At 44.0% G+C, this 16,171-nt stretch overlaps 1 protein-coding gene across 2 annotated transcripts; it reads right to left on the reverse strand.

The window, feature by feature from the left end:
- Positions 1-4,858: 4,858 nt before the first annotated feature.
- On the reverse strand, positions 4,859-15,932 carry LOC133398218 (gastrula zinc finger protein XlCGF57.1-like). 2 transcript variants are annotated; one of them, XM_061669834.1, is made up of 3 exons: positions 15,630-15,932; positions 14,756-14,898; positions 4,859-9,718 (listed from the first exon to the last, which is right to left on the reverse strand). In XM_061669834.1, the coding sequence occupies exons 2-3, from the start codon at positions 14,877-14,879 to the stop codon at positions 8,169-8,171; spliced, it is 1,674 nt and encodes a 557-aa protein (XP_061525818.1). In that variant the 5' UTR covers positions 14,880-14,898; positions 15,630-15,932; the 3' UTR covers positions 4,859-8,168. The 2 variants fall into 2 exon arrangements, with proteins under 2 accessions (XP_061525818.1, XP_061525817.1); XM_061669833.1 differs by having other exon boundaries at positions 14,756-14,903.
- Between the last annotated feature and the right edge of the window lie 239 nt (positions 15,933-16,171).

A 16,171-nucleotide genomic window follows, 5' to 3' on the forward strand; every position in this document is an offset into this window, starting at 1 on the left:
AAATGTGTGTCAATAATATGGTTGTGGTAATGCTAAAATTAGGTGGTTTTCCCTGGGACATCCCTACTTTTCGGCCATACAACATAGAGAATGCCCGATCTCGGCTGATCATGTCAGGGACCTTAACAGATGGGGACCAGAAATAGGCCGTTGCCTTTTGAGTGGCCCCAATGTAGTCATTTATGAACTCACATTTATTTCAGCATGCTCGGTGCTGTTCATTGTCATCCCAAATGCAGGATCAAGGATCAATCCACTGTGATTATATGGCAGAGCAATAAACACATTCATTTACACATTTCTGCATTGTACCTGGCGGCACGGTAGCCGACTGGTTAGAGTGTCAGCCTCACAGTTCTGAGGACCCGGGTTCAATCCCCGACCCCGCCTGTGTGGAGTTTGCATGTTCTCCCCGTGCCTGCGTGGGTTTTCTCCGGGCACTACGCTTTCCTCCCACATCCAAAAAACATGCATTAATTGGAGATTCTAAATTGTCTGTAGATGTGAGTGTGACTGGTTGTTTGTTTGTTTGTTTGTTTGTATGTGCTCTGCGATTGGCTGGCAACCAGTTCAGGGTGTACCCCGCCTCCTGCCCGATGACAGCTGGGATAGGCTCCAGCACGCCCGCGACCCTAGTAAGGAGAAGCGGCTCAGAAAATGGATGGATGGATGCATTGTACCTGAGTTGAGTCATGCATGTGAAAATGGCGACTCCATGTGGACTATAATAATACTGCAATGCACTTCATATACACACACTGGCAACAGTGTTCATTCGTTACGTTATTTGAAAGCATATTTATGTAACTTAACAATCATGAGACAACTTGAACACAAAAGAAAAAAAAGAAATCACTGGTTATTTGAACCGGCGACCGATCACAGCGGTGTGCGGATGGCAACGTATAACGGCCACAGCTCGAATCACTAAGTAGTTGGTCCGTGACACTGATGCAAACTAAGTACAGTAGCGGTGCTTGCGACTGGGACTGCCAGGACACGGAACATTTTCTGACAAAAAGTGTGACCAAAAAAGAAATAAAAGGAGTGTTACCTGAGTTGGGTGTGAGTATTTTTAAACAGAAAAGACAAAAGTGTCTTCATTTTTACATATTTTGTTATTTAATTTCCAGTATTCGTATCGTATTGTCTTTGACCACCAACGATCGAATCAATTCGATCTCTTACTCTATGTACTAATTCCAAAATAGTCCAATAGTCTAGTCAGCTGAGATACCCGCGACCCTCGAGAAGATAAGCGGGTCAGAAAATGGATGGATGGATATTTATAATATAGATGTATATATTATAACCATTTATAAAAGTGTTCTGAATAAATAAATGTTTTTTTAAAAAATCTCTTATAACCCTCCCAAAAATTGTGTGCCGTCAGAAACCGTGATATGTACCGAATCGTTAACTTGGTGTATGGATACAGGCCTAGTGTGTGTGTATGTGTGTGTGTGTAGATATATCCATCCATCAATTTTCTGAGCCGCTTCTTCTCACTAGGTTCGCGGGCATGCTGGAGCCTATCCCAGCTATCATTGGGCAGGAGGCGGGGTACACCTTGAACTGGTTGCCAGCCAATCGCAGGGCACATACAAACAAACAACCATTCGCACGCACAGTCACACCTACGGGCAATTTCGAGTTTTCAATTAACCTACCATGCATGTTTTTGGGATATGGGAGGAAACCGGAGTGCCCGGAGAAAACCCACGCAGACACAGGGAGAACATGTAAACTCCACACAGGTGGGGCCGGGGATTGAACCCCGGTCCTCAGAATTGTGAGGCAGACGCTCTAACCAGTCTTACACCGTGCCACCACAAAAAGAAATGATTACAAAATTAAACAATCTACAAAATACAAATCTCAGTTGCAATTTCAATTTAACTCACAAACGGCAACTTCATGTAAAGAATTATAGAAACATTTAACATGTTTTTCTGTTGGCAGCACATTTACGACTCCGAGAACAGGAGCAGACTGTTCTTCAGTCCAAGTGCTCTGTTGAAGAGTTTACGCCCATCCATGTCCATAATAATCTATTGCACGACCTCAAAGATGTAACGGAGTTTACTGGGGTATCTGAGATTGAGCACATAAATGAGTCCAAAAAGCATAGCAGCGGCAAGTGCTACACTACAGTATGTAGGTTTTGCAAAACCTTGATGACTTCAAGGACAACTCCAGCATGCAGTCATCACTTGAGGCATGTTCTTTGAGGACATAAATCCCCATTGTTGTGTCTTCAATGGCAAAAAAGAAAGAAGGTCAAGAAAAATTATTACCAACCAAAGCCGAATTAATTCTGCTTACCTTTTTGACGTTCTTCTACATTCACAATTTTCACTCGATTCACACCATTCTAATTTCGACACATTCCAAAGATTCACGCCAAATCTGCTTGCATTTTTCTCACTCCAAAAACTTTGTGGAATTTTTGGAAAACTCAGTTTTCATCACTAAAATCCCAATGCAATGCGGGAAGGCCGCATGAAAGCGAGGGCTGTCAGGTCCTTGTTTCAGCACGTGACGGCTCCATCACCGCTGGAACGCTGGCCGTCCGGCTGCCCTCCAGTCTCCAGCCTCTCAATCCTAATTCCCCTGACAGAACGATTCACGGTGTCCGCGCAGGAGACTGGGATTCGATTCCCCCACGGTGAGAAGGTTTTTGTCAGCTGGTGAAGCTGTTTTACATGACAGATTTATAATAATAATTTCAAGAAAAGGCCTTGTTCACACCCAGTTTTAAACCAGGGACCTTTCACATGTGAGGTGCACATGATCACCACTAAACTACAGTAACTTCCACTCCACTTGTAATTTACAACGTGACCAGCAAACCATGTACAACATTTCTTACGAGAGAGAGACAAAAAAAATAACCTGTTTCCACCAGGTCTCAAACCATGGACCTTTCACGTGTTAAGCGAACATGATAACCACTACACTATGAAAACTGTTGGGATTGTAGTGTCCAAGAGTGGACATGGAGTTAATGACAGACCGGGCCAGCGTACAATTGAATATTTTCAAATGATAAGTCATGCTAAATCCACATTAAAAAAAAAAGAAAAAGTAAATTGCAGATATATTTGTGTAAATAATTTTTAGACAAATCTCTCCCCTTAGTTTTTCATGTCAGATTAAAAAAGAAAGAAGAAAAAGCTTTGTTTCTACCCATGGACCTTTTTCATATGAAGGGAACATGATAGCCACTACACTACAAAACTGCGACTTATGCCGCATTCACACAGGATGCTACAGCGACTTGTCGCTGTGCGTCACTCGTGGGCGTATGATCGTGGGTGGTCATCGCGCACGTAGCCTACCAGAGAAGAGGGGGAGGGGCCTTACCTGTTGGAGGTGTAAACAACAGAAGAACAACCACACATCCTCATTATGCAATAGTGATGGGCACGGCAGTTCTTTTGAGTGTACTGAATCATTCAAAGCAGTTCTTTAAAAAGATTCGTTCACCGAATCGTGCAGTTCATTTTCAGAGAATCATTCAAGTGCTTCCTCATTCCGTTCATGATCCATCCCTGGGGTTCAGTGTTCACTCAACATGTTCACCGAAGGACGATGCGTTGTTGTTGTCACGTATTGTAAACTAGGAAAGGCGGGGAGATTTTTAAAAACAAACAAACAAAAACCTTCACCTATCTCTGTCTCGGTAAGCTCTCGAACACCCGGCTTCGGTTGTGACTCATGAACATGTGTGCAGCGAGCTCAGCTACCAAACATCCTTCCACATAACGGTAACTGTGTTTCTTGCTTTAGTAACAATGGCATTTATCCTCAAATATAGGGAATGCCTGTCTCTTCTTTTAATGCCACACATAGTTATACATGTGTAGTGTTTTTGCAAATTATTTTTGCGACGTGATGGTGTTATTGAGAGGTGGATTAGATCATTGAAGAACGAGGTCCCAAACTCACAGCCCGCCACTGGAATTTTGTCAAGATAACCACTCCGTTGTGTCATGACCTTACTACCAAAAGCTTATGATACAAATAAAACGACTCCGGTTGGTGTGTGTATTGTGACGCTTATAGTCAAACCACATCTGTGCACGTCCTGTTAATGCACCAGGATTTTGAATACTGTAACTACTTCAAAACAGTCAATTATGCTGGTGCACTGTGGGCAGGATTGTTTGAATACAGTTGGCATATTGCTTCATAAGCAATCCTTTTCTGGCCACTGAATTAAGAAAGACAGTTTCTCTGCTAAATTTGATGTTTTGAAGCGGTATGTTAGGTCTTTGTGGCGTATAGCTTTAGTTTCAACTTCATGTGAATGCACAGAAAGATGCGATTTGGTGTCATTACATGTTAGCAACACACAACAACAGAATGAAGAATAACCACAGGTAACAAGCTCTCGATGGTAAACCAGTATAAAATTGGAGCTTTCGGTCACTTGAGGTGATCTTCTAAACTGTCGACTCCTTTCAGCTGGGATGCGAGATGTACTTTTTATGTGTAAAATCTACCAAGTTCTTCTTAAACTTGTTGGTTTTCAAAATTCAGTTCTGCTATTTTTTTCCTGCAAAGATCATGACAGTTAATGTTTGCATTGGATTCTTTAGTAAAAGTTTAAGCGCAGTATCAGAATGTTTCCTTTAAACACTCTACACTTTTAAAATGCTCTGCTCTTGTCATTCATATATTGTATACTGCACAGTTTTTTGTTTAGCATGGTCATCCATATTTACGGATGGCGCGTCTGGACTGCTTTTGTCAATTGTTTTTTGTGCCTAATATGGAAATTATTCAGTAGAATAGAATAGATTTGAATCAAAACTTTATTCGTCTGACACCAGAGGATGACAGAAATGTGTCTTTGACAGGTGTAATACATTAAAAAGGGGCAAGACAACAGCACACAGGAAGAATAGGTACAGTTGAACAAAATACAAATAAATAAAACACGTACTTTGATACTTAAAGGACAAGTAAAAGGACCCAGAGCAGATCATTATATTTAATAAAGATTTAATAGCAACTATATTATACTGTTTCCCAGGGGTCAGGTGCATTGTGAGCTGGGCATTGACCAAAGGTAGGGACCTTGGCAATTCGATCCCCGGCGACAGAAGCTGGCTCTAGGGACGTGGAACGTCACCTCTCTGCCAGGGTAGGAGCCCGAGCTAGTGTGCGAGGTCGAGAAGTTCCGACTCGATCTAGTCGGACTCGCCTCCACACACAGCTTGGGCTGTGGTACCAGTCCTCTCGAGAGGGGATGGACTTTCTTCCACTCTGGAGTTGCCCACGGTGAGAGGCGGCGAGCAGGTGTGAGTATACTTATTGCCCCCCGGCTCGGCGCCTTTACATTGGGGTTCAACCCGGTGGACGAGTGGGTAGCCTCCATCCGCCTTCGGGTGGGGAAACGTGTCCTAACTATTGTTTGTGCCTATGCACCAAACAGCAGTTCAGAGTACCCACCCTTTTTGGAGTCCTTGGAGGGGGTGCAGGAGAGCGCGCTCGGGACTCCCTCGTTCCGCTGGGGGACTTCAATGCTCACGTGGGCAATGACAGTGAGACCTGGAGGGGCGTGATTGGGAGGAACGCACCCCCCCCGATCAGAACCCGAGTGGTGTTCTGTTATTGGACCTCTGTGCTCACCGCGGATTGTCCATAACAAACACCATGTTCAAGCATAAGGGTGTCCACACGTGCACTTGGCACCAGGACACCCTAGGTCGCAGTTTGATGATCGACTTTGTGGTCGTGTCATCGGACTTGCGGCCGCATGTCTTGGACACTCCGGTGAAGAGCGGGACGGAGCTGTCAACTGATTACCACCTGGTGGTGAGTTGGCTCCGATGGTGGGGAAGATGCCGGTCCGACATGGCAGGCCCAAACGTATTGTGAGGATCTGCTGGGAACGTCTGGCAGAATCCCCTGTCAGAAAGAGTTTCAACTCCCACCACCAGCAGACCTTCACCCACGTCTCGGGGAACGCGGGGGACATTGAGTCCGAGTGGACCATGTTCCGCGCGTCTATTGCCGGAGCGGTGGCCGTAAGCGGCAATCCCCGAACCCGTTGGTGGACACCAACAGTGAGGGATGCCCTCAAGCTGAAGAAGGAGTCCTATCGGGCCTTTTTGGCCTGTGGGACTCCTGAGGCACCTGATGGGTACTGGCTGGCCAAGCGGAATGCAGCTTTGCTGGTTGCTGAGGCAAAAACCCAGGCATGGGAGGAGTTCGGTGAGGCCATGGAGAACGACGTCCGGATGGCGTCGAGGAAATTCTGGTCCACCATTCGGTGTCTCAGGAGGGGGAAGCAGAGCACCATCTACACTGTGTATAGTGGGGATGGGGCGCTGCTGATCTCGACTCTGGAAGTTGTGAGTCGGTGGGGAGAATACTTCGAAGACCTCCTCAATTCCACCGACATGCCTTCCCATGAGGAAGCAGAGTCTGGGGTCTCTGAGGCGGGCTCTCCTATCTCTGGGATTGAGGTCACCGAAGTGGTTAAAAAGCTCCTCGGTGGCAAGGCCCCAGGGGTGGATGAGATTCGCCCGGAGTTCCGAAAGGCTCTGGATGTTGTCGGGCTGTCCTGGTTGACATGCCTCTGCGACATCACATGGACATCGGGGACAGTGCCTTTGGATTGGCAGACGTTGGACCCTCTTTTTAAGAAGGGGGACCGGAGGGCGTGTTCCAACTACAGGGAGAATCACACTCCTGAGCCTCCCTGGTAAGGTCTATTCAGGGGTGCTGGAGAGGAGGGTCTTTTGGGAAGTCGAATCTCAGATTCAGGAGGAGCATTGTGGTTTTCGCCTTGGCCGTGTAACAGTGGACCAGCTCTTCACCCTCGGCAGGGTCCTCGAGGGTGCATGGGAGTTCACCCAACCAGTCTACATGTGTTTTGTGAACTTGGAGAAGGCGATCGACCATGTCCCTCGGGGAGTCCTGTGGGGGGTGCTTTGGGAGTATGGGGTACCGAACCCCCTGATACGGGCTGTTCGGTCCCTGTACGAGCGCTGTTAGAGTTTGGTTCGCATATCCGGCAGTAAGTCGGAATCGTTTCCGGTGAAGGTTGGACTCCGCCAAGGATGCCCTTTGTCACCGATTCTGTTCATAACTTTTATGTACAGAATTTCAAGTTGCAGCCGAGGCGTAGAGGGGTCCGGTTTGGTTGCCTCAGTATTGCATCTCTGCTTTTTGCAGATGATGTGGTTCTGTTGGCTTCATCAGGCTGTGATCACCAACTCTCATTGGAGCGGTTCGCAGCAGAATGTGAAGCGGCTGGGATGAGAATCAGCACCTCCAAATCTGAGACCATGGTCGTCAGTCGGAAAAGGGTGGAGTGCACTCTCCAGGTTGGGGATGAGATCCTTCCCCAGGAAGGGAAGTTAAAATATCTTGGGGTCTTGTTCACAAGTGAGGGAAGAATGGAACGGGAGATCGACAGGCGGATCGGTGCAGCGTCTGCAGTAATGCGGACTTTGTATCAGTCCATTGTGGTGAAAAGGGAGCTAAATCGAAAGGCGAAGCTCTCGATTTACCAGTCAATCTACATTCCTACCCTCACCTATGGTCACAAGCTGTGAGTCGTGACCGAAAGAACAAGATCCCAGATACAAGCGGCCGAAATGAGTTTCCTCTGCAGGGTGTCCAGGCTCTCTCTTACAGAGGTTGAGAAGCTCGGTCATCCGGGAGGGGCTCAGAGTAGAGGCGCTGCTCCTCCGCATTGAGAGGAGCCAGATGAGGTGGCTCGGGCATCTGTTTAGGATGCCTCCAGGACGCCTCCCTGGGGAGGTCTTCCGGGCATGTCCCACCGGGAGACACCGGGGACGCCCCAGGACAGGCTGGAGAGACTATATCTCTGGGCTGGCCTGTGGACGCCTCGGGATCCCCTAGGAAGAGCTGGAGGAAGTGGCTGTGGAGAGGGAAGTCTGGGCTTCCCTGCTAAAGCTACTGCCCCTGTGACCCGACCTTGGAAAAGCGGAAGAAAATAGATGGATGGAAAATCCCCTCACATTCAAAATGATAACCTTTCAGGAAATAATAATAAAAAATACAGCTTGCTGTAATGTGCTGAGAAATTGTGAATTTAATAGGATGTCATCATTAAAGTTATTCAAACTAAGCTAAAAAGCTAAGCTAAACGGTTTATAACAAGTGTGGATTTTTGTGTGTGTTTCTCAGCTTCCCTTTACAGAGAATCTTTGATCACAAACTGAGCAGGCAAAAGGGTTCTCACCAGTGTGGGTTCTTGTGTGTCTTTTTAAATCTGTCTTCTGAGAAAATGTTTTAGCACAAACTGTGCAGGAAAAAGGTTTCTCGCCAGTGTGGGTACTTGTGTGTTTTTTTAAATCTCCCTTCTGAGTGAATCTTTTACCACAAATTGAGCAGGAAAAAGGTTTCTCACCAGTGTGGGTTCTTTTGTGTATATTTAAGCTTCCCTTCACAGAGAATCTTTGACCACAAACTGAGCAGGAAAATGGTTTCTCACCAGTGTGGGTCCTTGTGTGTATTTTTAAGCTTCCCTTCACAGAGAATCTTTGACCACAAACTGAGCAGGAAAAAGGTTTCTCACCAGTGTGGGTTCTTGTGTGTATTTTTAAGATTCCCTTCACATAGAATCTTTTACCACAAACTGAGCAGGAAAAAGGTTTCTCACCAGTGTGGGTTCTTGTGTGTCTTTTTAAATACGTCTTGCGGGTAAATGTTTGACCACAAACTGTGCAGGAAAAAGGTTTCTCGCCAGTGTGTGTTCTTGTGTGTATTTTTAAGCTTTCCTTCACAGAGAATCTTTGACCACAAACTGTGCAGGAAAAAGGTTTCTCACCAGTGTGGGTTTTTGTGTGTTTTTTTAAGTTTCCCTTTTCAGAGAATCTTTGACCACAAACTGAGCAGGAAAAAGGTTTTTCACCAGTGTGGGTTCTTGTGTGTATTTTGAACTTTCCCTTTTCAGAGAATCCTTGACCACAAACTGAGCAGGAAAAAGGTTTCTCACCAGTGTGGGTTCTTGTGTGTCTTCTTAAATCTGTCTTCCGAATAAATGCTTTACCACAAACTGTGCAGGAAAAAGGTTTCTCACCAGTGTGGGTTCTTGTGTGTTTTTTTAAGTTTCCATTTTCAGAGAATCTTTGACCACAAACTGTGCAGGAAAAAGGTTTCTCACCAGTGTGGGTTCTTGTGTGTTTTTTCAAGTTTCCCTTTTCAGAGAATCTTTGACCGCAAACTGTGCACGAAAAAGGTTTCTCACCAGTGTGTGTTCTCATGTGTTCTTTTAAAATGCTCTTATAACCAAATGTTTTCCCACACTGAGAACATTTCCATCGTTTGTTGTCAGTGTGACATGTCATATCACCTTCCGTCTGGTCATCATCATCATCATCATCATTGTCAGAAGAGTGTGACGTCATGTCGTCACTATCTGATAGTGGAGGTAAGAGTCCGTCTGCTTCTGATCCTCCACAGTGGTCTCCGTCACCTTCTGTTGTCATGTGTTGACTTGAGCTGCTGCTCGGAGGCTCCGCGCCTCTGCTCTCCTCACTTGGACCTTCATCTTCACTCTTCAAAGGGACACCAGTCGCTGGAAACTTGGTGATATCCTCCTCTTCCTCTTCCTGTTTGATGTAGGGGGGCGCTTCTTCCTTCTCTTTCTTAATCGAAATGGTCTCCACTTCCTCTTTAATGTGAGGGGGCTCTGGCTCCTGCCGCTCAGTACGAAGATCTTCAGTGATGTCTGCAAGACACAAGACAAACACGCATGGTTTGGTAAATCTTTTCTCATGTTGTGAGTTTAATGTTGTGTATTACAGTTTAGATATATATTTAGGGTAATGTGAAAGACAGATGAGTTTTATGTATTGGAAATAATAAAATTGGGCAGGTCAACAACAATAAAATGTGAAAAAGTAATGTAAAATAATAAAGTTCATAAAAACAAGTATCAATAAAGGTAATACTGCATACTCCCGGGTTGGCATTTGCAAATTATTCTGTATAGGTTTTTTTATGCAACAGTGGCCTCCTGTAAACATCAGCAGCAGTGAATACAAAAATATACAGTTCAAAATAATTTTACAAAGCCTCACCGCATTCATCCCAACATCGCCGTTTAAAAAGTATGTGAAGGATACTGTACATTATTGCGGCACCTGTTTTTAGCATGTTATGAACCCTTTATTCAACATGTACTTTTATGGAATGTCATATATTTTGTAAAATAATGACAACTTGTTACTTTTTATTTCAGTTTTGATGTTTATTCACTGCGATTGGCTGGCAACCAGTTCAGGGTGTACCCCGCCCGCCTCCTGCCCGATGATAGGTGGGATAAGCTCCAGCACGCCCGCGACCCCAGTGAGGAGAAGCGGCTCAGAAAATGGATGGATGTTTATTCGAAGCACATCTGCCTCACAGTTCTGAGGACCAAGGTTCAAATCCCAGCCCCGCCTGTGTGGAGTTTGCATGTTCTCCACGTGCCTGGGTTTTCTCCGGGCACTCCGGTTTACTCCCACATCCCAAAAACATGGATACATTGAAGACTAAATTGCCCGTCGGTATGAAGGTGAGTGTGAATGGCTGTTTTTTTCTATGTGCCTTGCGATTGGCTGGCGACCAGTTCAGGGTGTACCCCGCCTCCTGCCCGATGATAGCTGGGATAGGCTCCAGCACGCTCGCGACTCTAGTGAGGAGAAGCAGAACGGAAGATGAATGAATATTCAACACCATGTCTTGGCACTATAATCGCTATTCTCACATACAACAATGTAGTCACACTTTTATTTACAGAATAACATGTTTGAAGAAATATAATGTTGAGTGATATTTTAAGCAAGTTACTTGAGTATTTTCTGAAGTCAACGAAAACATGATACTTCAATGAAATTAAAGTGGTTTCTTGCATAGATTAATTGAGGATAATTTTACTTGGAGTGGGTTGTTGCAACACCCTCAACAGCAAAAACATTTGTATGATAAGTCTTGGGGTGTATCCCTATTTTGGCTGATGAGGGAGGATTGTTTACCTGATGTGCAAAAAATTTGCTCATTACAGTAACATTGCTCGATCGATTTACTGTAGGAGTAGTCGTCGTCGTGGTGGTAGTCGTAGTAGCAGTGGTATCAGTCAGACTCATGATTGTAGCAATAGAAGTAGTAGTTATTGTAATCGTAGTGATGGTGGTGATAGACGTCGTGGGAGTAGTAGTTGTGATATTGGTGTTAGTATTGGTGGTGGTGTAGTGATTGTGAAACATGTTGGAAGGGTTGTTGTTTAAAAAAATAATAATCAACCGATGAAATGTTTCCTTGAGGCAAGAAGCTATAGCCACTTCCTGCCACATGACATGCGTTAAGTCGCTTTATGCCAAAAAATGCCGGCCGATCACCAAAATTTATAAAGCACATTCCTATTTATGTTCACATAGACCTTCTGACAATATTAGGCCTATAGCTTTCAATTAGTTTCGTATTCGAGTAGCCTACTAACATTTTTATTAAATAATCTGGTATTCAGATCAGATTTTGCTTAGTTAAAAGCGCAATTATGAATATACAAGAACAAAATAAGCCATTTCACCGAAAAATGAACAACCATTTTTTGAAAATCAACTTTTATTTCTTAAATTCACCTTGGGCAGAAAACCTTCATTTCTAGAAATATTTTCAGTGAGGCAATTTCAAACAAAATAAATATATCCATCCATCCATCCATTTTCTGTACCACTTTATCCTCACAAGGGTTGTGGGCGTGCTGGTGGTTATCCCAGCTATCTTCGGGCAAATGGCGGGGTACACCCTGAACTGGTCGCCAGCCAATCGCAGGGCACATAGACACAAACAACCATTCACACTCACGTTCACACCTACGGGCAATTTAGAGTCTTCAATTAACCTACCATGCATGTTTTTGGAATGTGGGAGGAAAGTGGAGCACCTGGATAAAACTGGTAGGATTGTAATTGCGCAAAAGGAAAGTACAATATTTGCTGCTTTCAAAAGCTTCAGAAGTCACTCAAATTAAATCACAATAAAGGATTATTAGACCTTTATGTTACCAAAGTTTTATCTTCAGAAAGAGAACACAGGTCATTTTAAAATGTGTTACCTTTGCAATAAACAAGGTGAACCGGCCTGTTTAAAAGTGACACACTTATGAATATTGTTTACCTTTGTTCATATTTACAGATCTTTACAATTTGCATGATTTAAATTAGCATGGGTCTCCTGTTTTCACACTGAGTGGCAAAATGTGACAATGTTTCTTCCATCAAGAGGTTTTGCCCTCCTACACTTAATATTTTGTATTCCTAAACTTTTGCTTGGTTTAAGTATACAGAGAAACTTCTTTCACGGGAGGCACTACTAACTAGTGTAATTCATTCATTTCAATTTTGGAAAGCCTAAATTGTTAATGAAAACACACCATAGCTAGTTTTCATGTCACAACAAAATTGATGCAAGAACCTCTTGACTGTTAATTCTACTATCCAGTTGACACATTTCATTAGATTCACAACCTACTTATTGTTATAACGTCAACAAAATGCCAAACAATGAGCTAAAAGATAACGGCTAAAACTAGAAGTTAAAACATAGGTAACTCGTTTGTGTTAAACTTACGGCACGCTTGAATTTGTCTCCCATCCTCCGGGCGTCTCGGTGTTGTGTCGTTCAACAATGACTCGTTCAAACGAACAAATTGCTTGTGTGAAAGTACTGAATGGGGTCACTGGATGAACATTTGTTCCTTTCATAGTTCAGTTCAGCTAACCCGCGCGTTTGTGCCACAGTGGAATAGCGCCAGCCCACCTCGGAGAAATGTCTCGTCATTGGTTCGCAGCTCGGTGCGTTAGCTGATGTTTACAGCGCAGCTCTATGACGTGGGGTGAGGGGGAAACAGTTGCACTGTTTGGAAACGAGAGCAGCCGGAATATAAACAAGTGCACCGCTTCTTGCTTCCGGCCAGGCAACAGCTTTGCTCAAAATGAATAAATCAAAATAATTGTTGCTTGGTGCTCATTTTTTCATGACCCCCCCCCCCCCGACCTCAATGGATGAACTTATGTTTGTAGACATAGTCATACTTGCTAGTTATTTTCTGTACAAATAGAGGACTAAAACGTTTTGGGTTAATGACCTAATAACTCTTTCTTCTCCTGTGAGATCTTTTTACATGTGCTTAACATTTTATTATTAGTCTTAATCTGGGCCAATTCACAGGTAGTACAGGAAGTAGTCTGTACATACATACCAGTAGAAATAGACATTCATTTAAACACTTTGTATATTATTTCATACCTTGCATTCTGTATATACACCTATGAAATAACAGATAGACTTAATTCATTATTAATTACAGATATTTATTTTACAATCCCATAAGAAAATGGTCCTGTTATTTATTTCTCATTTATGGCAAAAAGGGAGACCGTGGTTGTGCCAGACTATACTACGCCATTCGCCAGGATGATGGGGGGGGCATCAAAGGGTCTCGCACAGGACACCATTCAAGCGAGCACCGCCCCTGACATGCAGTGTGGGATCCCGTAGTCAGCTGATTTTGCAGACTTTTCTCAGACTGCGACCCTGAATCGTTTTTGCACCACAGTCCGGTTTCACGTAAAGACTTTTGATGGAGCGTCATAGCTGCTGTCCACCAAAACACAGACACCTGCACGCCCCACGAAGCCCGCCGCGGAGCCGCCTCGTCTGCGATTCCTGCGTGTACCCTCAGACACGGTTCTCGCGAATGTGGCGGCGTTTGCGGGAAACTTCCGTGCGCGCCGCAGGCTCGCGGTTGTGCTCAACTAAAGTGAGGAAGGAACGAATCAATTCATGAGTGATTCTTCACTATGTTCAGTGAAAAGATTGGATTGTTTGAACGAGTCGTTTACGAGACTCCGGCGGCATCTACCGCTGGGCTCTGCCACAAAAATGAAAATGATATGTGGTGCGGAAAAATGCGCATTAATACAAATTAATTGGGTGCGCATTTAATCTTTTCAGTGCACATGCACCCCTGCCCATAACCAAATAAATAACAGCAGCACCATCAAAAAAAAATTAAAATTAAAATTGTAGTTTTAAGTTGTAATTCATTTTTAATGTAATTAATTTAGTTTTAATTTTATTTTTTTCTTCCCCTAAAAAGCTATAAACTGAACTGAATAGATAAACCGAATAAACTGAACTCCTGCAAAGCAAATATGTTTTCAAGGGATTTGACACTCGTCTTCCTCTTCTTCGAAGTGAGCATGGTTTTGATGATAATTTTTTTGTCAAAAGTTTTATATTATTTAAATTGCAAAGCTTTTACTTCTCGTGTATTTCACTTATTTGAGTGCTTTTATAAAAAAAAAAAAATTTGCATCATAAAGAGTTGCTTCTAATTCAAACTACTATGCAGCCTTTCAAGACACCTGGCACCTTTACTCAGAATAGTTGGAAAGATGGAGCCGATTAATACCACTTGCAGGCCAAGAATTCCATGGATGTCAGCTGGTCCCCACGTTCTGTAACCTGCTTAACGTGCGTGATGGCGTCTTTACTCCTGTTAGGGTTGGCTATCAGGACTGTTAACCATTTTATGATTTGGGGGTTTGCCGTGTCTAGGGTGCCAGCGGCCACCACGTAGCTCCGCCCCTGCCGCAGACCCACATAGTACACATTATAAGATGTTAATGATATTATGTTAAATGCATCATCAAACAGGGCCCGTGAATAAACACAAGAACATCATTCAAATTAGAATGCAAGCAACAAGTGAACCAACCTGCTCTGCGTGGCACAGTTTGAGGTTGCAGATTGAACACAGCGTCCAGTTGTTGAACTTGTGGCTCCTTCTCCTCTTTTGGGCCCCAAGGTTTCTCTGCTGTCCTTCTTGCACACATTTTCATACGACGATCACAACACTTTCTGCTCTATGTTGGAGGGATGAGAAAGGAAAGTCATAATCGGACATGAGAAACAATTATATGAAGATTAAGATTTGGACATTGTGGGTTAAACAGTACGTCAGGTAAAATGGCAAAGCACCAAAATCAACAACAAGAAAAGAGCAGAATGTGTAAATATGCATTGTAAGAAACATGAGACAGAAAGAAGGCAGCTAGTTTGTGGGGGGTGGGGGGTTGTGTGGAGACATTATTGACATTATTCTTCAAAAGGATTCAGATTTCATCCATCCATTTTCTGAGCCGCTTCTCCTCACTCGGGTCGCGGGCGTGCTGGACCCGATCCCAGCCATCATCGGGCAGGAGGTAGGGTACACCCTGAACTGGTTGCCAGCCAATCGCAGGGCACATAGAAACAAACAACCATTCGCACTCACAGTCACACCTACGGGCAATTTAGAGTCTCCAATTAATGCATGTTTTTTTGGATGTGGGAGGAAACCGGAGTGTCCGGAGAAAATCCACGCAGGCATGGGAAGAACATGCAAACTCCACACAGGCGGGGCCGGGGATTGAACCCGGGTCCCCAGAACTGTGAGGCTGACGCTGACGATATTTCTTCGGTATCTCAGACAAACAAAGCTGATCGAATTTAGTTGTTTCTTGTTTTTTTTTTTTAAACCACAGTTTAGTGAATTAGATATTGTGGTCCCCACAACTTACTATTAGGTGGCGGAAAGAAGAACACTTTACCTCACGCTTGATTTCTGCTTAGCGAAGTGTTGATCACAAAAGTGTCTCTTTTTAGCACGCTAAACTAAGCTAGGCCGAGAAGCTTCAACGTGCACGAGACGACTCCAACCGGACAAGATTGCACGAATGATGTTTTAGTCCACTAAAGTCGTGATCAGGGGCGTCAAGCGTCGAGGATTCACAACATTCGGTCCAAATTCAGGAAGATGGGCTGAAGCACGATCGTATGGCGAGCAGGGAAAGGAGATGTATTACCCATGCTCCTTTACGGCAGGCCACCGATTTGGGCCGACTGAAGTCAAGCCAGCCGCCCTAATTTTGTTCATACTATGCATTACGGTAATTCACCTTCAAAATAAAAGCTTCCCAATAATACGGACGTCAGTGCTCTTCGGTTAAGGAATGCAACCAGCAAAGTTAGTTTGAATCTTGAGATACATTAAAAAATTGAGATACATTAAAAAATGTACTTTATTTTATATTTTAGGAAAAATTTATGGTAATGGACTGCACTTATATCTACATCATCACAGTGCCCAAAG

This window comes from Phycodurus eques, unplaced genomic scaffold, assembly GCF_024500275.1.
Source record: "Phycodurus eques isolate BA_2022a unplaced genomic scaffold, UOR_Pequ_1.1 contig_26, whole genome shotgun sequence".
Lineage (NCBI taxonomy): Eukaryota > Metazoa > Chordata > Actinopteri > Syngnathiformes > Syngnathidae > Phycodurus > Phycodurus eques.